Source organism: Phyllostomus discolor, chromosome 9 (assembly GCF_004126475.2).
Source record: "Phyllostomus discolor isolate MPI-MPIP mPhyDis1 chromosome 9, mPhyDis1.pri.v3, whole genome shotgun sequence".
Taxonomy (NCBI): Eukaryota; Metazoa; Chordata; class Mammalia; order Chiroptera; family Phyllostomidae; genus Phyllostomus; species Phyllostomus discolor.
In genome coordinates, this window is record NC_040911.2 from 104,501,060 (window position 1) to 104,522,837 (window position 21,778).

Genomic DNA, 21,778 nt, shown 5'->3' on the forward strand with positions numbered 1-21,778 from the left:
CTCCGGCGCTTCAGGCCAGGTCAGCCCGGGCCAGGCAGGAGCTCCCAGTCTGCGGGCAGACTCGGGGCGGGCCGCCCGCTGCTGATGGCCCGTGTGCAGGGCCGCGCACCCCCGGGGGCAGGACACAGAGGGTGCAGCCTCTGACGCCAGGGGTCACCGGTGACGCCACTCGCACCGCACACCAGAGCCTGGACTCTGGGAACAGGCAGCTTCCCCCCGAGTCTCCCTGAGAGAGAACCAGCTTCTGCGTGAACCAGCCCCCGGGGCTGCCGAACGGGCAGCTCCGCAGCCATGGCACACGGACGCCGAGGCCGGAGCACACCTGTCCCCAGGGCGGAAAGGGCAGGGGGACTGCCATGAGCTGGCCCCCAGCCCCGACCGCTCCCAGCGCCCTGCCCCCAGTCGCCCCACCTCCTCACCAGCGACGCGGGGGGGGGGGGGGGGGGGGGATGACGACACCCACCACGCAGGCTCGCCCCGGGCGGCTGGGAGCCCCAGGCGGCTCGGTCCCCGCTGGGCCACCGCGCGGGGCCGTCCTGCACAGCCCACCTTGAGGTGTCCGGGAGCCCGCGTCTGCCCTTCTCTAACTGGCTTCGAGGAACAGGACCTCTCTGAGGCTTTTCAAAGGCCCCCGGTCTGCCCGTGGGAGCAAGACAGCCGCTCTCCGGCTGCAGCCCTCAGAAGCCGGACCTAACCTGCCCACAAACCAACCAGGCAGCCTGCCACCTCAGCTGCCGCGAACCACCAAGGCCAAGCTCACCGAGAGGCGGCCCACGCCACGACGCGAAGGCCCCGAGGCCACCTGCGTGTCCAACGCACACGCCGTGTCCCCGTCACCCAGGGACGCCCCGGCCGACACCGATGGGGGCCGGGCCACCCGCTTGCCCCGAGTCACTGAGAGGAACTACTGTGCCTGGCCGCTGAGCTGAGCTGACCCCTCGAGCCCGCACCCCGGGCCGTCCCCCCACCCCCCCCACCGCAGGCTGCCCTGAGCCGCAGCGGGCAGACGGGCGGGGGAGGGGCTGTCGCCTGCATACCAGCGGCGTGGCCTGCCCCTGCTTGCCAGCGCCAACCTGTGTGGGCTGCGTGAGGCTGATGACGGGGGGCTGGAGGGCGCTGGTCACGGTGGCCGCCGTCTTCCCGGCCGTGCGCTGGACGGAGCTGCTGAGCACCACGGCCGTGAGCGCGGTGGTGGCCTGCGGGGCGGGCGGCTGCTGCTGCTGGCTCTGCTGGATGAAGGCCGCGGAGTCCGGCGTCAGCTGTCTCAAGGCGGGCAAGCTCCTCTGGGCGGACACAGACACAGGTCGGCGGGCAGCACGGCACCGGGCCCTCCCGGGCTCCCCGACACCGCGCTCAGGGAGACGGCCGGTGTGGCGGAACCCCGGGGCCCTCCAGGGTGGGGCCCTCCCAGCCGGACCGCCCAGCCCACCCCCGGCCCTGGTCCCGGAGCGCGCCGCCCCAGCCCGGCCGCGGTGCTGAGGCCCCAACTCCCAGAGACGCTTCTGCGAGGACGGCGGACGTGCAGCCGCGGAGCACCGGGAGCTCGCAGCAGGCAGGCGTCGACCGTGCGCCCAGCCCACCCCGGCACCAGCCCAGTGATGGGCACGGGCCTCGCTGTTACCTTCAGGAAAGGCACAAGGTACGGTTGAGGTGAAGAATTGAGTTCTCGGTAGAGCCGACTGGTGAAGTCTTCTGCTTCGATTTTCCCGTCCTGAGACACAAACGGATGTGAGGCTACCCCCACATCAGCAGAGGCACACGCCCCCTGCTCCCGCCCCCTCGTGGCCCTGCCGCCCCGGCCCCCCACCCTGCGCACTCTGCCAGGCCCGGGCCGCGCCGGGCACCCACCAGGGCAGCTGCCGGAGGCTGGCCGGCCCCTGCAGGTCCCCCCCACCCGCTGCCACTCAGCATCCGGCCAGGAGCCGGACCAGCCCAAAGGGGCCTCCCTGTTGCAGTCAGAGCTGCCGCACAGGTGCGGGTGGTCAGGGGCGCCTGTCCTCGGGGACAACGCCCCGCTTGGCCCAAGGCTCCGGCGGGAAGCCCCAAGCGGCAGGGCTGCGGCGGACGCCCTGCCGGGCCCAGGTCACACCACCGCGCCGCACGCGGGCCGGGCCCGGGGAGCGCCCTCACCAGCAGGTGCTGCACCAGCTCCTTCACGTTGGCCGCCGTCTCCGTGGACTGCTTCCCGGACGAGGCCAGCTTTATCAGCGTGGACAGGAAGTTCTTACACTTCTTCACGTTTTCCATCGTTTCCTGGACTCCAGGGAGAAAGACGCCAGTGAGCGTCTTGGGGGCAGGCCGCCGCCACCGCCGCCCTGGTTTGCGGCCCGGGCGGGAGAGGGATGCACTCCTCTCCGAACTCCGCCGAGAGTGCGGCGACGCTCCCAGCCTGCTGCCGGGCATGGACCCCGGGGAGCGCCCACGGACCCCCACCACCCAGTAGAGAGGGGCCCCGGCCACACCCCGGGCCTCGGCCAAGTCCCTGCCAGGACCGGAGCCGAGTCGAAGCCACAGCGTGCAAAGGGGGCGCCCTCAGAGGGGCACACGACGCGGCTCACCTTGAGGAAAAGCCACCCCCACCCAAACGCAGGACAGAGGGGCAAGGCCACACCACAGCCGGGGAGGCCGGGGGAGAGCCCGGGCACGGGATCTGACAGCCAGAGCAGCGTGTGCGGCCGGGCCGGGCCGGGGGGTGTGCGCGCGTGGGAGCCTGGGGCGGCCTGGCGGAGGCAGGCGGGTGGGCGGCCCTGCAGGTGGCCGCTCCACTCGGTCCCCGCGCGGCCCCACCCCCGGGCCCCTGCCGCTGCGCACAGCCCTCCTCGAGCACGCGTCGTCCGCCGGAGGGCGGCACTCACCGTGGCAGCCGTGGAGGCGGTGGCGGCCCCCGGGACGGTCCGCTGCGGCGTCCCCGTCTGAACAGCCGTCGCCGTCCCGAGTGAGGCCGTCTGGGCGGCGCCGCCCAGCACGAGCTGAGGCTGCGAGAGTCCAGAGCGAGCAGTGAGAGGGGCTGCCGGCCGCGGCACCGCGCGCCCGAGGGGAGAGCTGCCCGTGCGGCGGGGCCCGGCCGGCCGAGCGTGCGAGCGGGGGGACACACGCACTGGGGACACGGCCCAGGACAGCGCGGCCACCGCCGGCGCGTTCATGGCGAAGCTGTCACGCTGGGCAGCTCTGTGCGGCATCACCGAGGGGGCCCTGACGTGGCCTGCACCAGTCGCCAGAGAAGAACCCGGAATCCCACCCCAGCCCCACGCCCGGCTCGCAGCCCGGCCCGAGGCCAGGCCGCACCTCACCTGCACCCCGGGCGAGCGCTGCAGCGCGGCGGCCGGCGGCACCGTCGTCTGCGCCTGAGACACCTGCTTGATGATGGTGGTCGGGGTCACCTGCCGGGCGATGATCGGGGTCCCGGGTGCCTGGAAAGCAAGCAAGGCTCATCTAAAAGGAGCCACTGGGAGCGACTCCCCACCACCCGGTGCTCCCCATGTCCCCCTGAGCACAGAACCACAAACTGGTGCGCGTCCACAGTGCGTCCCGGCTCTGCCGGAGCTGCCCTGACTCTCCACGCTGGTGACGGGTCTGCAACGTGCAGGCCTGCAGCCTCTGTGCACAGCCGAGGGGCCGCCCGACGCTGCCACGTAGGACCCGGCGACCCGGGCCCCATGTGGGCCCCCTGACCCTGGGCCCCGTGTGGGTTCCCGTGACCTCAGGCCCGAGCACCGGGAGCAGTGGCAGGGCCCTGCATGGCCTGTGTCCCCCACGTCTGAGGACCGCTCACCCCCGACCCCCGACGGGAAGACGGCCCGAGCCCCGAGCGAAGTCACCGTGCAGGCGACCGTCAGACGCTCACCCGCACGCGCAGAGCTGAAGGGACGCCGTGGCCCCCGGACGCCTGCCTCACGCTGGACAGAACCTCCAGGGACGTCCTAGCTGCCTCCGCCCCCCTCCCCCCGTTCAGGAGCACTTCCCGAGCCTCCCGGCGCACACGGCCTGCCACCTCCACACAGGGGCGCTGCCCAGGCGGCACAGCTGAGGCCCCGGAGGAGGGAGCTTTCTAGAGCCGTCCAGCCCCCACGCCAGCCCCCACCGGCCCACCAGCGGAGGACAGCAGGAAGACCGCAGCAGCCAGGACGGCACCGCAGACGGTGGAGACAGGACCGTGCTGGGAACCACGCCACAGCGAGGACCGGGCCTGGGGCCACCGGGCCCCACTCTCCCACCTCAGAGCCTGTCCTCCCCCGCAGCAGCGTGCAGCGCTGGGTACCGCTCCCCCAGCCCGGCCAGGCCCAGGCGCACCCCGCCGGCGAGGAGCCGACGCTGTCCCAGGATCCGCTCCGTCCACGGGGCCCAGCGCCCTGAGCCCCAGCTCAGCCCGGTGCCACTAGCCCGGCACCACTAGCCCGGCGCCACTGTCCCCACCACAGAGAAGGGACCGAGGCCGGGAAGGGGGAGTGATGGAGGGACAAGCAGGGCGGCCCCGAGGCCAGCGACAGTCCCCCAGGGCAGGCACAGGATGCCCGCCAGACGGCGTGGGGGGGGGGGGGGCGGGGGCGCGCACTCACCTGGACGGCGGAGATCTGGACAGGTGGGGCACTTGTGGGGGTGGCAGGGCGGGGCGCCACGGTGGTCTGAGGCTGGGCCTGGGCGTGCGCCTGCGCCTGCATCTGGGCCAAGGCCTGCTGAGGGATCATCAACAGCTGCCCGTTCTCGCTGCGCACGAGGACCATGCCTGAGGACAGAGGACACCGGCGTCAGCGCCAGGAGGCGGCGGCAGCAGCTCCCTGGGGGGGAGGCCTGGCGGTGCGAGGGGGAACGGGGACTGTGGTGAGACAGTCGCTGGATGGGACGCGCCCGCCAGAGACCACGAGCGGGACGGGGCCACAGGCAGGGTCTGTGACGTGGCCTTGGGCAGCCGTGCCCTTCCGGCGGCAGGCCGGCTCCTGTGGGGCCACACCGTGCTCCCACAGCCGCCCCACGCTGGCCTGGGGCGGGCACCCCTCCCTGGAGGGCCCCACGGTGGGCAGCACCGTGGGCATGCTCTACCCCACACAGGCTGCCGGGCGTTTCTGCCTGGGGCCTCAGACCCCAACTGCCCAGGGCAGGTCCCTCCAGCCCTGCCCCCCCTCCCGAGGCCGGGGCAGCTGGGACCTGAGTAACAGTCACCCCCCGAGCTTCCCGGCCAGCCGTCCTGCGAAGCCCCAAACCACCCTCCCCCCAGCAACTGGGCCCCACGGCGCCCAGGCACCTCGCCCTCTGGGGTGGAGGGCCCCTGGCCGGCCGGGGCAGGGCTCCCCCTCACAGACAGACGAGGAGGACCACCCACCCTGCCCGGGTCTGAGCTGCACGGCCGCAGGGCAGTTTTGGCATCAACTTGAGCTTCGAAGACCAGCCAGCGAGTGCGGCCTGGACGCTGCCAGCGCCAGTGACACCGGCGTCCACCTGTGCGCTTACTTTCCGAGACGCGGTGACAGAAGCCTGGCGGGACCCGCACTCTCTGTCCGGTGGGGCCTCGGCTGCCCGCCCACCCACCCCCACCACCACACTGGCCGACCCCCTCCTCCCCGAGGGCCCCGTCGGCCCCACGCCCCTCCCCTCCCGAGCCGGCCGGGAGCGGCCGGGAGCAGCGGCCGGCGCAGGGGTCCGGGAGAGCCTCCGAAGCCGCTGGGCCCAGCTCCGCCAGCACCATCGCGACGACGTCGACACACGGCAGGCCCTCCCTGGGCTCGCCCACCACCCCTTCCTGCCCACGGACGCCCCTTCCCAGACGGAGCACGCTGGTGTAAGACAGACAGCCGCCCCAACGGCCAGTGTTAGGGGCCCGAGCTCCAAGGACCAGGGGCCTTGCTGGGCGGCGAGGACGGCCCATGCACCACCCAGGCCCACCGCTGGACACCCAGAGTCCCCACGAGCCGGACAAGAACTGGACAAGGCTCAGCACCCCAGGCCACACATGCCGCCACGGCAGGCGACCCCTGTGCTCGGGCCGCGGAGGGAAGCTCTGGAGGAAGGAGCAGCCTGCGAGGCACAGGCTGCGCCAGGGCAGGGGACGCCCGCCATCCCGACCCCCTCGTGGAGGGACTGCTTACAGCCGACCACTGAGGCCGGCTGGGGGAGGGGCTCTCTCCCCGGGCACCCAGAGGCAGCGGCCGGCACCCACAGGGCCCTCCCACGCCTCACAAGCCCTCTGGCGCGTCGTCTCGACGGGAGCCGAGGAGGGCTGCACCCCACGGGCCGCGCGCCCCCAGCCCCCGTCGGGGAAGGAGAAGAGCACACCCAACTCCCCCTGAAAACACCCTCAGGTTCACCTGCCCGCGAGGGGGCCACGCCGGGCCCACAGGGTGACTCCCAAAGGCAGCCAACGGGGACCGACAGAGGCACAGACCCGGGCTCTGCCTCCCAGTCACACCCACCACCAGCTGGGCCACCCTCGCCACGCCCCTGCGTCCCCCGCCGGAGGCCCCCAGACCCCGTTCCTCGGGCACCCGGGCCCTGCGCTCAGGACACAGGTCACCAGGGCCGGCCAACCCCCACGAGGAGTGATGGAGAGGCACCCGGCGGACACGACCCGGGAGGAATGAGGAAACGCCGGAGCAGAAGGGCCCTCCCCAGGCTCTGCCCCCGTCACGAGGGCTGCGGGCTATGCCGCCCCGCCCACCCTCGACCGGACGACCGCGAGGGGAGGCAGCCGAGGCCGTCCCGTGTGCGGGTGTGCGTGTGTGCATGCGCACATATGTGTGTGCGTGTACATGTGTGTGTGTGTGCGTGACTTGGGATTCTCTCCTCTGTCGTAAGGACGTCCTCCCGCTCGGCCCCCCTCAGGCGCACGGTCTCCGGGGGCCAGCGGAATCCCGCCCGGAACAGGTCTGGAGCCACCTGGTCGGCGGGGCCTCAGGCCATGCTGCGCAGCCCAAGGGGGGCCTGGCCGCCGGCCGTGTCCGCGCCCAGCATGCTCAAGGCTCCCACAGCGCCCTGACAGCCACCTGCTGGGGGCCCGGGCACCCCGCCTGGGCGGTCGGGGGCACGAGCAGCGGGGAACCCGAGGTCGCCTGGGGGACCAGGTCCTCATCTGTGCCCAGGCCCGACCTCCCCACCCGCAGGGCGGGATGAGCCCTCCCCACCGGACGCACGAGAGCTCGAGGGGAGGTCCAGCGTTCCTGCCGGGCACTGCTGTTCCAGCGCCTCTCGTACCGACCTTTTCACTGTGCCCGGAACGAGCAGGCAGGTCGGCCCAGGCGGCGCGCCACACGCACCAGGCGGTTCTGGACTGGCCCAGGGCCCTCGCCCTGGAGCACGGCCCCTCCCACGCGCTGTCCGCACAGGCGGCCGCAGTGGCAGGGACCAGATCCCTGCGCTCCCCCACCTGCCCAGTGAGCATCCCCAGAGCTGCAACCGGCAAGCTGCAGAGAGCCGGCAGAGCCGGGGGGGCAGCGGGCACAGCCCCGCTCGGGAGCAGCACCCACAGGAGCGGCACCCGTGGGAGCCACACCAGCCCCCAGAGAAGGGAGCGGAGCAGAGCCACTCGGGCGCCATGGGAGACGCGGCGGGGACTCCTGCTGAGGCCACTGGGGTGGGTCCACGGAGGGGCGGGAGGAGGAGGGGCCTGGGCAGAGCCCGTGGCCCAGGAGGACGGCCACGCCAGACCACACACGGTCCTCCCACGGCGCCGCCCTCCCCTGGAGGGGCCTCCCTCCCACGCCCAGGGCACAAGCTCTCTGTCAGCCGCACCCTCACCTCCCGGCCCCTTTGGTTTCCTTGGCGACGCCGACTCCGAAGTCCAGGCTCCCCGCCCCCTCCCGGGCTCGTGCGGCTGCCCCGGCAACCCCGCGCTCGGCGACAAAGGTCACCGCCGGCCTTCCTGCAGCCGCTCTGTCTTCAGGGTGGGACTTCGGGGTCTCCTCACACGCGACGCGTTTTCACGTCCGGGGACTCGGCGGTCCCCGGGCAGACGGTGCCCGCGTCTCCTCGGGAGGCCCCCGGCAGCCCTGCGCCCCGGCCCCGGGGCCCGGCCTTCGGGACCGTCCGAGTTCCCTGACGAGGCCGCGTCGCTGCGGTGAGCAGGCTGCACCCGCACCGGCGGCTCCGAAGCCAGCGCCTCGCAGCAGGAGCGAGTCGTCTCCCAGGCGCCACCTCACGCTCCTGAGCCTGGAAGGGAGGACCCCCCCAACCCGTCAGCAGGGGGCAAGGCCCACGGGCCGCTCCTCAAAGACCTAGCCAGAGAGGCCCGAGGCCCGGGGCCCGAGTGAACTCGACGCACAGGCACCCGTGGGGGACAGTCACGGGCAGTGACACGGTCGAGGGGCCGGCAATGTGCCCTCACGGCCCACCCCTCGAACCCCCACCAGGATGCTCCAGCTGCCCCTGCCCACCTTCCTCCGCCCACCCCCACCCTGCTGCCAGGGCTCGGCCCACCCCCACAGCCACCCAGACAGGGCCGCAGGTGGCCACGGCGGGCAGGGACAGGGCCGGACATGTGGGTGGGGCCTGTGGGTGGGCCGAGGGGGCGAGCCCTGAGGGCGACCCACGGCAGCTGTGTGTCCAGGCTCTAGGCAGAAAAGCAAGGGCAGGAAGGTCCTTCCCTAAGAAGCAGAGGGCACCCCGGCACCCAACTCCCCCGTGGCCCCCAAGTCGCAGGGACCTGGGCACCACCATGGCGCTCCCCCCGAGTCCCCGCCGGGCCCACACAAGCCAGCACTGCCAGACGCTTCAGGAAAGGCCCCACAAGGTGGGCTTCTGCAAGCCCACCACGCAGCGCACCGAGTCCGTCCTGGGCGCTGGGGACTGACCCATGGGGCTCCTCTCCCTGGGGCAACTCGGGGGGCTGGGCAGCTGAGCCGGTGGGGCGCCCAGAACGGGGGCAAGGCGTGGACGCAGAGCATCCGGACACCGGTGAAGGGGCCTCAGAAAGGGAAGACAGCAGGAGTCACCCGGAACGGAAGGAAGCCCCCACGGAAGTAAGAGAGGGCACCGAGCTCCACCCGGAGAACTGGGGCGTCCATCCAGGTCCCAGCACGAGGGCAAAGCCACAGGGCCTGGGTGTGTCACAGGGACACCGGGACGGGGCGGGACGTGGAACATGGGCCCCAGCAGGTGGGGCTCGGGACACCCGAGGTGCCCGGGACACCGACGTCGGCTCCCATGCGGGCAGGCGACCTGGGCCCAGCAGGACGCCAGCAGGGGACGCGAGGCCGCACGGCTGGGCCACCCGAACAGGCCGTCGCCCCCTTCTGTCTCCGTCCCCACTCCGCCATCTGCACCCGCAGCTCCCTCTCTCCACACTGCCCACACGCTGGGGTGCGCCTGACCCCTGACCCCCGACCCCCAGCCGTCTGTGCCAGCCCTGCGCATGGCAACAAACCACCAGCCTGCTCTCCGGCCGCAGAGCCCGCCCCCCTGGCAGACCTCTGCAGGACTCCGCGCCGCTCCCGGGGCCGGTGTCTCCCGGCGACACAGGAGCCACGGCCGGGCCCCAGTGCACACGGCCCCCGCACACCTCGCCCACAGCCCCCACTTCCTTGCCAGGGTGGGCTCTCCCTCTCCCCCACCCAGTGCCCCACCCTCCCTCATCGGAGGGACAGCGCCAGGAAGACCACAAGGCCCTTGGCCAGGGACGCAGCCCTCCCGCCCCACTCCCACTCCCGCTCCCGCTCCCGCTCCCTCACCGGGCGGCCTGCTCCGAGGGCCATGACCACACGCCGGGAGCCCCCACAGCAGCGAGGACCCCTCTCCTCCCGCAGCTGCCTGCCCCGTCCCTGGGTCCCTGGGCCCCCGGCCCCACACTGGACTCCCGCGGCCCCTGTGCGGCACTCTCCTGCCCCTCAGGCACACGTCAGGGACCCGCCAGGAGGTGCAGTGGCCACGAGCACCAGCCCCACTGTGCTGAGGACACGGCGCCGAGCGAGGGGAGCTGAGGCCCAGGGGGACCCGAGGGAGGACAGCCTGCAGCACGGGAGCCCCTGGCTGGGGTCAGATGACACACGCTGGCCCTGACCCGGGGCTCACCACTGTGTGCTACAGGTGGGCTGGCCACACTCACAGGCCAGCCCCCAGGCCCGGCGGCCTCGGCAGCTCTCTGGGCAGGAGAAAGGGTCCCATGCCCCCGGTCCAGGGTGCTCCTGACCACCCACCCCGCTGGCCCACGGGGCCGCCACAAAGCCTGCAGGAGCCATTTGGACCTTCCAAAGTGGGCCCGGCCCACAAAGGACAAGCCCCTGCTGACGGGAGGAGCGCAGTGGCCACCAGACTCGCCCAGGGCTCCAACACCAGGTCCCCAGCACACCCGCGCTAGCTCCTCTCGCCGCCCACACAGACGCTTCGTCCTGCGGGCTCTCTCTTTAAAAAAAAAGGCCTGGTCCTCACCCTGGCTGGTGCAGCTCAGTGGCCTGGGCGTCATTCCCCACACCGAAAGGTAGCAGGTTCAATTCCCGATCAGGGGGCATGCCTGGGCTCCGGCCAGGTCCCCAGCAGGGGGCGCATGAGAGACGACCAAGCGACGTTTCTCTCGTTCTCCCTCCCTTCCCCTTTCTCAACAAACAAGTAAGTAAGCAAAGCCGCTCCCCGGCAGCAGCGAATGGGCCTCGGTCTCCGCCAGCACCCACGGGAAGAGGCCGGGGATGGGGGGGAGACCCAGTCCCAGCAGCCACACGCGCACCAGGTTTGGTTCCTGCAGGGGCATTCAGGGTCATCGGTCTCCAAAACGGCGCCCTCGGGCCACGGCTCTACAGCTGGGCTGTCAGGCGTGTGAGCGGTCGGCCCCCGGGAGGCGCCTGCACCGGAGCCCGAAGACGCTCAACCGTCATCAGCAGCGCACGGAGCTCCGCACGAGGCCAGCCCCACGGGCCACCTCCAGCGCGGCCACCCCCAGGCGCTCGGGGACCCCCTGCGAACGCCCCTCATTGCCAGCGTCCTCCAGGTCAGAGGCCCCGCTGGGCCACGGCCACGGCCCCAGCCCGGGCGTCTCGGAGCCGGGGCCCCGAGCGGTCACTGCTCCCCACGGGCACCACGGAGAAACCGGACAGACCCCTGCTCGCGTGGCCACCGAGGAAAGGAAGAGCATGTCCCAGAGCCGTGCCCGCGCCCCCGGACTGAAGCAGCCTCCGCTCCAGGTCCCCCTCGCGCCCCTGCACCGTCCGGGCCTTCGGAACCGGCCGCGAGGCTGATGGGGGGGCCCCCGACACCAGCCCTCCGCAAGCAGGCCGTCTGCACACGCGTGGCGGCAAGGGCGCAAACGGGCGTCGCTGAAGCGGCGAGGGAGGCACGTCTGCGGCCCCCGCAGACCCGCTCGGGCCAGCTGCCAGTCCCTGACCGAGTGGCGTCACCTCTGGGGGGGAGGGGGTCTGGCCTGGCTCCGTGGGCAGCCCCTGGAGCCCCCGAGAGCCAGGCGCTGGGCCCCCTGGGGGTGACAGAACCACCTGGGAGCCGGCCCGCCTCCCCGCCCCTCGGGCTCACCGGCCACCCACCTGGCCAGGACACGGTCTGGTGGGGCCCAGAGAAACAAGGCCTGCCCCCACAGGGCCACCTGTGAAGTTGGGGGCGGGGGGCAGCGCCTGCTTCTCAAACTCTGGTAACTCTGCCCCACGCCCCCAGCACGGTCTGCCCAGGGGGGCGGGGAGCCCTCTCCTGCTTGTTGCTAAAACGCAGGGACTCCAGCTCCGAAAGACACCCACACATGTGAGACGGTACCCCCACCCTGGCCCCCCAAGAGCTCTGTCCACCCCGAGGGCGACGGGGCCAGCCAGGATCGCAGCCGGGACGGAGGGCGAGGAAGAGCCACCAGCAGCCCCCCCCCGCCCCCACGCCTGCGCACCCGGCAGCGCGGCCGCTGTCCAGCACCAGCCGAGGACAGCTCCCAAGAAGCTAGTCAGTCGTCTTTTTTCCTTCCAAACACCGCTGTCATCTAAGTGCAGCAAGAGGGAAATCTGGGCCCGGGCTGGTGTGGCTCCGTGGACTGAGCACCAGCCTGCAAGCCAAAGGGTCACTGGTTCGATTCCCAGGCAGGGCACAGGCCTGGGTCAAGGCCCAGGTCCCTAACAGGGGGCCTGCAAGAGGCAACCGCTCGTTGACGTTTCTCTCCCTTTCTGTCTAAAAGTAAGTAAATAAGTAAAAGCTTTAGCGAAAGAGGAACATTGTTCAGTAAAGGCCTTTGCCCTGAAGTGAGGCCCTCGCCCAGGCCCGCCCTCTCTGCAGCGGCCCTGCCCCCACCTGCAGGACGGGCCCCCACACCTGTGGCACCCTATGACAAGCTCCCCAGGCTTCTCGCACACGCACGGCGCCGGCGTCGGCCACTGCAGCGGGCTCCAGGGCCGTGAGAACGCAGCCCGTCCCGGGCACCGTGGGGACGGGCAGGGGCCACGAGCGGTCTCCGCTGGCTCCACAGCCCCACGACGTCTGGGGGCCAGCGGAGGCGCCGGGCGCCTGGAGCAGCATGCAGACGCCCGCACGCAGACGCCCAAGGCTCCCGGGACCCGACGCAGCTCCCCGGGCCGCCCAGAGCCCAGCCCTCTTCCGGGAGCAGTGGCCAGCCCCACGGGAACACGCAACCCGACCCGGGTCCGACAGCGCGAGTGCCCACAAGGGACAAAGTCCCAGCTTCTAGGAGTGTCCCTCCGGCCAAAGCACTTGCTGCCACCACCGGCCACCAGAATCTCCCATTGCCGTCACTTCAGTGCCGGCCCCACCCACTCCACCACCCGGCTGGGGCCACCCTCTGGCCTCAGCCGGCCGCAGGCAGCCCCTCTCGCAGGGACCAGTGGGCTCTCCCTCTCCCGCCGCCTGACTGGACTCGCTCCGCGGGGAAGCGCCACCCGGAGCCCGGAGCCCGGAGCACGCACCCTGGCCAGTCCTGGGCGGCTGTCCCGAGGCCAGGGCGCCTGGGCCAGGGCGGGGAACCCCGCCGTCCCGGGATGAGTGCCGGCCAGGCCTCCTCCGAGCCCCAGGAGGACAAACGCTCTGCAGAAGCAGGACAGACAGACAGGGAGTAAAGGCGCCACCAGCCCTGGGGAGAGACCTGGCCTTGTGTGCGTCAGCAGCGTGGCCCGTGCTGGGCTCACATGGAGCCCCCCACCCCGGACGGACGGACGGACCCCGGGAAGCGGGGCTGGGGAGGCCTGCCCCCCATCACGGGCCCCAGCGGCCCCGCTGGCCGCCGTCCCCCGTGACGCCGTGTGTGGCGCCAACAGCCCTGAGCCCCCAGCCCCCCACGTGTGTCCCACGGCTGCAGCACGAGCGAGCCGCCTCCGTATTCCCCGCTCCCCCCGCTTCACACCTCCCCGGCAAGGGAGGCCCCGACGCAGAGCAGCGCCCCACGGGAGAGTTTAGCGCCCTCTGACCAGCCCGTCACGTAACTGGGAAACCCCCACCTGCCACTTGGACCCACGGAACGAAACTGCACCTTCAGAAGCGCACGCTGTGCTGAGACGCGGGAGCGGTGGCGAGCGCGCCTCCTGCACCCCCACGGCCCCGCAACCGAGGCGCCGCGATCAGGGCTCCCCCTCGCTCGCGGGGCGGCGGGGGGCACAGAGGCGGGTGGACGAGAACCTTCCGTCTTCCAGGAGGCGCGGGCCCCTCTCCGGCACAGCTCTCGGCGCACGTCACCCGCGTGTCCCCCGACCGGTTCCCTGCTCCCACACACGGGGCACAGGCGGAGACCCACAGGACCTCAGGCCCCGAGTCGGCGTTCTCACCGCGCTGTCCCTCTGTCTGTCACCGACACCCCGGCGCTGACCTGGGAGAGGCGCGAGCCAGTCCAGGGTCGCTCGGGGCAGAGACAGGTCGTCCCGAACCACCGCGGCTCCCCCCCAGCAGCACGGACGAGGCTGGGCTGCCCCCCTCTGGGACCCCCCTCAGCCCCCACTTCACACACTCCACAGAGCACTGCACGCCAGCTTTAAGTGACAAAAGGGCCGCGAGGGGACGGACTGCCTCTGCTGGAGGCGAGGCAGGTGCTGAGCCCAGCAGGACCACCGCAGGGACACTTCCCTGACAGGTGACGAGCGTCCTGACAGCTCCCTCCCGTCATGTGCCGCCACCACACACCCGTCTGGGAGCCACACTCGCCACCAGCCCTGCCCTCCACCGAAAGGTCAGAACACACACAACAACACACGCCGACGAACCCGGCCGTGCACACACACCGTGCTCGGGTGACTCGGTCACTCGGCCTCTCCCCCCCCGCCCCCACCCCCGCCAGCAGCCCGAACACCTCCCCCGGCCCTGGTCCTGCCTGCACGGCAGACCCCCACCCCGACCCCCCCACCCCGAGAGCCCCCCGCTGGGCCAGAAGCCTCTCCTTCCTGACTGGCTGGACCTGGTTCTCAGGGTGACCCACGGCTCTCTCCCGCCAGCACAGAGGGACACGGGGACACGGAGGTGCCGTCTCTACTACGCCTGCCACCGCGGCAGCTGCTGCACCAGCACATGTTACTACACGGCGAGGGAGGAGCGCTCCGGCAGCTCGGCGCTCAGTCCACGCGGGCGAGGCGGGGCGGGCGGAGCAGAACGCAGGGCGCCGGGAGTGCGAGGCTCCCTCCACCGAGGATCCCCACACAGAGCAGCGTGCGCGCCCGGCTGCGGGGACCCTGCACCGTCCAACCCGAGGAGCCCGAGTGGACGGGGAGATGATGGGAAGCTGACAGCAGTGGACATACCGGCTGTCCGTCCACACCTCCGAGGGACCCCTGAACCGAGGACACACGCCCACCACCACTGTCACTGGGCGGCGATGCGGCCCTTTCAGCGACCGCGCTCACGGTGACAACAAGAGCTGAAACACTCCTGCCGCCCAGGAGTGCGTGCCCACAAGTCCCCCCAGGCTCCCGGGACCCCGGCCATCCCCGAGGGGCAGGAAGGGAGCGGCCCTCGGCACAGAACCACCCGGCCTGAAGGAGGGGGCATCGCGCTGTCTGACCCGCCAGCAGGGGACAGCGTCCCGGCCCGGGCAGCACCGCGGCAGAGAAGCCCAGCGAGAACAGCAGCCACATGCTCGTCCCACAAGCAGGAGCGGAGCTCGCCCAGTGCGGGCGCGCCAAGGACCCCGGCTCTGTCTCCAAACCCTGCACAGCCCAGTCAGGTGCCCGGGGAGCCGCTGCCGCTGCCGCTGCTCTCCACAGAGGGGACACGGGCAGGGGACCCACGGGGCCAGCAGAGGGACTGTGAGCCCGGCACAGAAACTTTGCAACTGAAGACCTGAGATGAAACCAACCACTACACAAGGTAACAGACCCCAACTGCATGTCACGTGGGGTGTGCAAAAACTCACACGTACTCACACACACTGGGAGCCTCCCCTGAACCTGGGCACAGGTGCGCCTTGACCTGCTGCAGGCCCCTGCAAAGCCCATGACCTCGGGTCCTCCAGTCCTACAAACTTCCTGGACTCCCGGCTGGGGCAGCGGAGACCCGCCCGGCGGTCACTCACTCACCTGGGGGCAGCTGGAAGTTCTGGATGTTCGTCGGGTTCTGAGGCGGCTGCGGCAGGCGAGGGGCCAGGACCGTGGGCGTCAGCGTCGCCCGAATACCGCTGGTGGTGACTGAGGGAGTCCTCGGCAGGCTCTGGGTGACCGCGCTGGCCGAGCCCTTGGGCAGCCCGGTGGGAGTGCCGGGGGCAGGCGGCGGGAGGCCGGTGGCGGTGGGCAGCGCCCCTTGCATAGTTGGCCCGAGGATCATGCCGGCTCCTGTGCCGGCCGGGCAGCTGGCCGCCAGGGTCTGCGGCGGCGGGGGCGCCGGCTGCACAGCGGTCTTGGGCGAGTCGGCCTTGGCCACCTGCGCGGGCGCGGCGGCAGGCCCGGGCTGACTGTTGGCGGCCGGCGCGGGGGCGGGAGCGGGCGCGGGGGAGGGCGCGGGGCCCGGAGCGGGCGCGGGGGCGGGGACCGGGGACTGGGCCGGGGCGGGAGCGGGGACCGGGGCGGGTGCGGGCGCGGCGCTGCCCCCGTTCTGCGCGGCCGCCGGGGGTCCCGCCGGGTGGCCGGACGGCCGGGCCAGGCTGGCGGCGGCGGGCGGCTGCGGCGGGGCAACGGCGGACGCGGGGGGCGCGGTGGGAGCGGCGGGGGGCGAGGGGGCGCGGGGCGCGGGCGCGGCGGGGGCGCCGCGGAAGGGCGGCGTCTGGATGACAGTGGCGGCGGCGGGCTTGGGCGGCGGCGCGGGCGGGGGCCCGTTGTGCAGGAGGCTGACAGCAGGTGCGGCGGCGGCGGCGCGGAGCGAGTTCCCCAGCGCGGCGCTCCCATTCAAAGTTTGCGCGGCGCCGGGGCCGCCGGGCGGGCCGTTGCGGGCGGCTGGCTTGGCGGCGGGCGCGGCCCCCGGCCCCGCGCAGGCCCCGGTCCCGGGCCCCGGCGGCGCGCCGGCCTCGAGCGCGCTCAGCTTGGCGGCGGGCCCTGCGGGGACAAGCGGCGGCGCGGTGAGGACGCGGGCCCGGCGGCTTCCGCCCGCCCCAGGCCGCGCCGCGCTGTACCTGCGGGGGGCGGCTCCGGCGCCGCGGCGGGCGCGCCCTCGGCCGCCCCGGCTCCGGCGTGGTTCCCGAGAGCAGCGGCGGGCGCGCGGGGCGCGAGGTGGTGGTGGTGGGCCGCGCTGGCCGCCAGCTGCGACTCGAGCGAGCCCACCAGGTCGCTCACCACTTTCTCGTCCACCTCGCTGTTAAAGAAGACCTCGTCCAGCAGATCCGAGCCCGCCGCCATCTTTCCTCCTCGGCCCGCCGCCGCCGCCGCTCGGCCGGCGCTGGGCGGGGAGGCGGCTCCGCGCGGGCGGGCGGGCGGGCAGGCGGGCAGCCGGCGGGGGCGGGCGGGGGGCGGCGCGCGCCTGGCGGGGCGGGGGCGGCGGCCGGGCGGGGGGCGCGGGCGGCCGGCGCGGGGGGGCGGGAGGGCCGCGGCTGCTCACTGCGCAGGCGCGGCGGCGCGCCCGCCCCCGCCCGCCGCTGGGCGCTTCCCCATTGGCCGCGACGCCCCCCCGCCCGGCCGCCCGGCGGCTCGCGATTGGACGATGTGCGCACTTAAAAGGTGCGGCCAATGGCTGCGAGCGGCAGAGGCCGGGGCGCGGGCGGGCGGCCGGGCACGGTCGCCTGGCAGCGGGCGGTGGGCGCCCGGGGTCTGCGCGGTGTAGGGGTGCGGACCACCGGGTGGGTCGGGGCGGACATCGTGCTGGACCGCGGCCGGGGTCTGCCGAGGCCGGCATCGGGGCTTGCCCTTTGTCTGCGCTCGCTCCAAAATGGCTGCGGCAGGAGAAGACGAGAGCGGACGGGAGGCCGGGCGGGCGAGGGAGCGGGGACGCCGGGCTCCGTGGCCCCGAAGTCCCTCCAGCCACCGCCCGCGGGGTCCGTGCTTTCGGGAAGGATGCGGCCCCGGGAAGAGAGGCGGCGGGCGCCATTAATCCAAGCGGGGCGGTGGCGGCAGGGCAGAAGCGGGCGCGCCGGGCGGGGCGAGCGCGGGCCTGACCCGTCCCCGCGGGGTGTCGGCGATCCGGCCCCGCGCAGCGCGTTGCGGGGCACGGCGGGAGACCGGTGTCCCCGAGTCAGGCCGGCCCGCGGCGACCGTCCGGCCGCTCGGTCCCCAGACGCGGGTGATGGATCCTTAGGGAGCCGACCGCACCGCGGGGATCGGTGCAGCTGCGGCCCCTTTTCCGTCCTTTATTTCCTGTAAGTCACCGGAGATCGTGTTTACGAGCACTTTATAAAACGTTTCGGATAACATTGCCTGCGTTTGTTTTCTTTGGGGGAGGGGCGATATCGGTGTTCCACCAAAAGATGGTGTTCCGGGACATTTCCAGCGGTTTTCTTCTCTTTGGGGGAGAACCCCAAGAGAAGTGCTTCCCCAGCAGTGGGAGACGCAGGCTGGGGATTCCTGGTGCAGGGACGCGGCGCGGGGACGCCGAGTTCGGCACCGAGAGGAGGCTGTTGGCGCCGTGAGCGGGGCCTGCACCGCCCTGAGATGACCCGGGTGTGGGCAGCCCACGCAGCCTTTGAAAGCCGCGTGCTGACGCCTGGGTCCACGGAGTCCCCGCCCTCCGCCCTCGCCGCGCCCTTCTGGACACGGAGCCGTGGGGGCTGAACGCCAGGAAAGGTGCAGAAGGGAGAGCGTCAGGGCCAATCCGACTGCCGTGTAACCAGCCTTGTGCACCTGAACTTGAGCGCCCAGAAGTCAGGAAAGGAAGTCCCACACCGCGTGGGCGTGTGGTCTGGTTCTGAAAGTAGCGGAAATGTGGAATTGCGTGTAAGATCTTAAATGTTGTCAATTAGGAAATTTTAGAGCCAGCCAAACCAAAGCGTCAGCTGGACGACTTCAGCCTGCAGCCCCGCGTGCAACATCTGTCGTGGGAAACCCAGGGTCTTACACGTCCTTGGAACAGACGGGAGTCAGGCAGAAACGCCACCAGCCGGCTGCAAGGGCCCCAGGAGCGGGAAGCCCAGACTCCCGGGCCCCGGGTGCGACCGCGGGGGCGGGGCCCACTGCTACGGCCATTCCCGCTGCCCCAGAGGTCTTTAGTAGAGCAAGGTCCCCAGGGCCTCCTAAGGCTGGACTCTGTGCGTCCTTGGGCGCCAGCCCGGGCCCCTCCCTTCTGCACCAGGCCTCTTCCCGCATTGGTGCTGACATCACCCCCCAGAGTCCTCTGGGGCACCCTCCGGTTCAGCAGGAAGTGTGGGAGGTTAAGAGTTGTGGGGGAGGGGGCATCTTCTGCACCCCCAGGGAAAGGTGGTAGCTGCTGACAGCTTAGGCAGTGCTGCCGGCCGGTGCTCTCCGGAGAGCCAACGACGTGGTGCGGAAGCCACTGGGCTCCTCCCTCCCCCTGATGGGGGTGGGGGCGACCTGCCAGCCTGTCAGTGGGTCACCCTGGGGACTCGGGGAATTTCCTTTGAATATCTCTGTGTAGTTTCATTTGCTGCCGTGAACGGCTATGACTTCTGTAGCTTGAAAGTAAAATCGCCAGGACCGTGACGAGGAACAGGGGAGTGAAAACGAGGGTAAACATAAACACCGGGTTTAAACGTGGGAGAAGGTTCGCTGGGAGAACGGCAGAACCCTCAAAGAGCCCAGCCGCCCCTCCTGCCGCACTGCAGCGGGCAAGGCCTCCCAGGCCCGCAGCTGTGTGAGCCCTTGACGTTTATGAAGTTTATTGTCTTTCCAATAATGTAGAGAAAGCGCTAGACATGCTCAACTGAAAATATAAGAAAAAACATAACCACCAAGAATCCATCCTTTCAGCCTGGCTGTGGCTGTGCGAGAGGTATGCGGTGTTCGTTGTGTTACCTGTGCATCTGGTGTCCGCTTTATGTGCTATGTAACAAAGCCACCTCTAAAACAAAAAAGGCATGCAGCTAGAGGACAGCTGGGGGCCCAGTTCTCAGCGTCCTGCTCACCCCGGGGACTTCCCACCTCAGCCAGCAGTGCTTGGTGAAGGTCAGACCCGCACCCCAGGGCCAAGTTCACAGACACGTAACTTACCTGCAAACACCCACACGTTCATTTCCCAGGGCCCTCAGGACATTGCCACAGACTTGGGGACTTAACACACAGTTATTCCAGTCCCACGGCTTCCCTCTCTGTGTCCTCTCGTTGTATGAGGACACCGGTCATTAGGTTTGGGGCCCACCGTACATCCAACATCATTTCAGCCCCGGTCAGGGGGCTCAGTGAGTTGCGGGGTCATCCCACACACCAGTTCATAGGTTCCATCCCTGGTGGGGTGCAGGTGCAGGAGGCCCCAGACGGGTGTCTCTCATCAACCTCCCTCCTCTCTCTCTCTCTTCCCTGCTTCCTCTCTCTGCAAAACCAATACACATAGCCCCAGGTGAGGGCTTTTTAAAAGATCAAAATTACCTTCTCTCCAGCTCCTTAGCTGATTACACGTGTGAAGACCTTATTTGCAAATGCCGTCGCATGTGAGGTTCTGGGCAGACATGAGTTGGGGGTGACAGTTTTCAGCCTAATGCACCAGATGGCTCATTTGCTCCCAGGACGTGGGCGTGAGAGGCAGGAGAAGAGACGGAGCCTGGGCCTTGATGGGGCTGGAGTGGCCCCGCCCTGTCCTGCCTGGCGGAGGAGGCTGGAGGCAGGAAGCTCCGACCTGCTCGGAGGGGCCACTGTGCTAACCAGCCTGGTCCCACTGAGCTCTCCTCCGAGCCGAGCCGAGCCTGTGTGGGAGAAGAAAGAACTGAAGCATGGGAAGGTCAAGTCAACGCCCCAGAGTCTCTCTTCTCGGCGGGCACAAACCCAGGGCTGGGACCCTGAAGCTGAGAGATGCCGTGCGGCCGCAGCTGGCCGGCCCCTCCGTCCACATCGCCTCTTGTCAGCACCGCTCCTGAATCACAGTCCCAGGCAGGCCTGCCGTGCTCCAGGGGGTCCCAGATCTGCACGGGGCGGGGGCGGGGGCCGGGGGGCGGGCTGGCTGCAGCCCTCGTGTGAGCAACTCACCCACAACGCTGTCTCAGCTGATTCCCACCACAGGCCTCACCAGCTTATCTCCGAGGGCAGGTGCGCACTCCCCAGGTCCGGTGGGAGTGCCCCTCTCCTGGCATCGCCCCAACAGGCCAGCTTTCTCGTGATGTCTCCTCAACCACCCACGGGCGAGCCGGGAACAGCCTCGCGACCAAGTGAGTCCTCTCGAGGCCTGGTGGCAGGCACCCCGAGTCCCCCTTACCTGGAAAGGCGTGTCACTGCCAGGCTGCGTGGACCGAGCACGGTGCTCGTCCCCACCCCGTGGTTTCTCGAGAGGGCTCGGCGCCGTGGTGAATGCCTGGCATCTGTCATGCCTCATTCAGCTTCTCAGCGCTCACCTTCCACAGCCCGAGCCCGACCCCTGCAAACCTGCAGCTGCCTCGAGGTGCCCTGGGGCATGCAGAGGCCAGTCGTTGGCAAAGTCTGCGTGGCCAGCATCCGTCGCTTGGACAGGATCTCTGTTCAATAAACCTGTGATATTAGGCACTGGCCATTTAATGGCCACTCGGATGTAAAAACTAAGACTTGTAACATGGCACCATTTACAAGAGCCTCAAACAACCTAAGTACCTCGGTACAAAGCTAGTACTACAGAGCACGGGGCGTGTAGACGCAAACTCGTGAAACGGGACTGTGAGAAACGGCAGAGCAAGAAAACACAGGGAGGGAGAGTTCAAGAATCGGAAGACTCAACATTGTCAAAATGTCGTTTCTCCCCAACAAAACCTGCAAAGCCAGGGCAGGAGGGATCTGAGGGTCCCAGCAGGGTTTTCTCGCGGAAACTGGCGAGCCAGACTTCCATTTCTGGTGGGTCAGCGGAGCTGCCCTCCCCTGGACAGGCTGAACCCTGGACCACACCTGCAACTGCCAAGGTGCATGCAGACGGACGGGTGGCGGGCGGGGTCAGCGCCCGGGCGGAGGGGACACGCGGCAGCTGCCTGTTCCCACGGCTTCCCGCCTGCCAGCCGGGCCACAGTCCCTGCCAGGCAGGACCGATACTGCACCAACCAGACCCCCGCCCTCCGCTTGCCCAGGCAGCTAGCGGACACGGTTGGGGCAACGACACGCTCTGGAAATCGGGGGGCATCCCAGAGGGGACCAGTGGGAGCAGGGGACCCCCAATTCTGCTTGTAAACAGGGCCCACCTCTCCAGGCGACACTGCAGGACAGGCGTGGGTGGGCTCCAGGCCGCTGGGCTGAGAACAAACGACCTCAGGTGCGGTCTGAGCACCTGATGTCCGAGGGACATGGTTCACAGCCCCACGCTAACGCGAGCACAAAGCAGCAAAATCCACACTCCCTGAGTTCGCCTAAGAGACTGGGACATCAACACAAAATAACGCTCACAGTGTCCAGGGTACCGCCCAAGG

At 70.5% G+C, this 21,778-nt stretch overlaps 2 protein-coding genes across 3 annotated transcripts in view; both read right to left on the reverse strand.

The window, feature by feature from the left end:
* Positions 1 to 16,731, reverse strand: part of TAF4 (TATA-box binding protein associated factor 4) — a 33,839-nt gene extending 17,108 nt beyond the window's left edge. The window contains exons 1-8 of one of the 2 annotated variants that reach the window (XM_036010000.1): positions 16,436 to 16,731; positions 15,411 to 16,358; positions 4,557 to 4,723; positions 3,291 to 3,410; positions 2,856 to 2,975; positions 2,131 to 2,253; positions 1,622 to 1,711; positions 1,074 to 1,283 (exon numbers count right to left, since the gene is read on the reverse strand). In XM_036010000.1, coding sequence (XP_035865893.1) covers positions 1,074 to 1,283; positions 1,622 to 1,711; positions 2,131 to 2,253; positions 2,856 to 2,975; positions 3,291 to 3,410; positions 4,557 to 4,723; positions 15,411 to 16,358; positions 16,436 to 16,658 — 2,001 coding nt within the window. In that variant the 5' untranslated portion in view covers positions 16,659 to 16,731. Of the gene's footprint in view, positions 1 to 1,037; positions 1,284 to 1,621; positions 1,712 to 2,130; positions 2,254 to 2,855; positions 2,976 to 3,290; positions 3,411 to 4,556; positions 4,724 to 15,410; positions 16,359 to 16,435 lie in introns of both variants that reach the window. The other variant, XM_028524186.2, reaches the window with a different exon arrangement.
* Positions 16,732 to 17,616: 885 nt separating this feature from the next.
* Positions 17,617 to 19,437, reverse strand: LOC118496765. The gene is made up of 3 exons (XM_036009469.1): positions 19,416 to 19,437; positions 18,307 to 18,647; positions 17,617 to 18,156 (listed from the first exon to the last, which is right to left on the reverse strand). The coding sequence occupies exons 1-3, from the start codon at positions 19,435 to 19,437 to the stop codon at positions 17,644 to 17,646; spliced, it is 876 nt and encodes a 291-aa protein (XP_035865362.1). The 3' UTR covers positions 17,617 to 17,643.
* Positions 19,438 to 21,778: the final 2,341 nt, after the last annotated feature.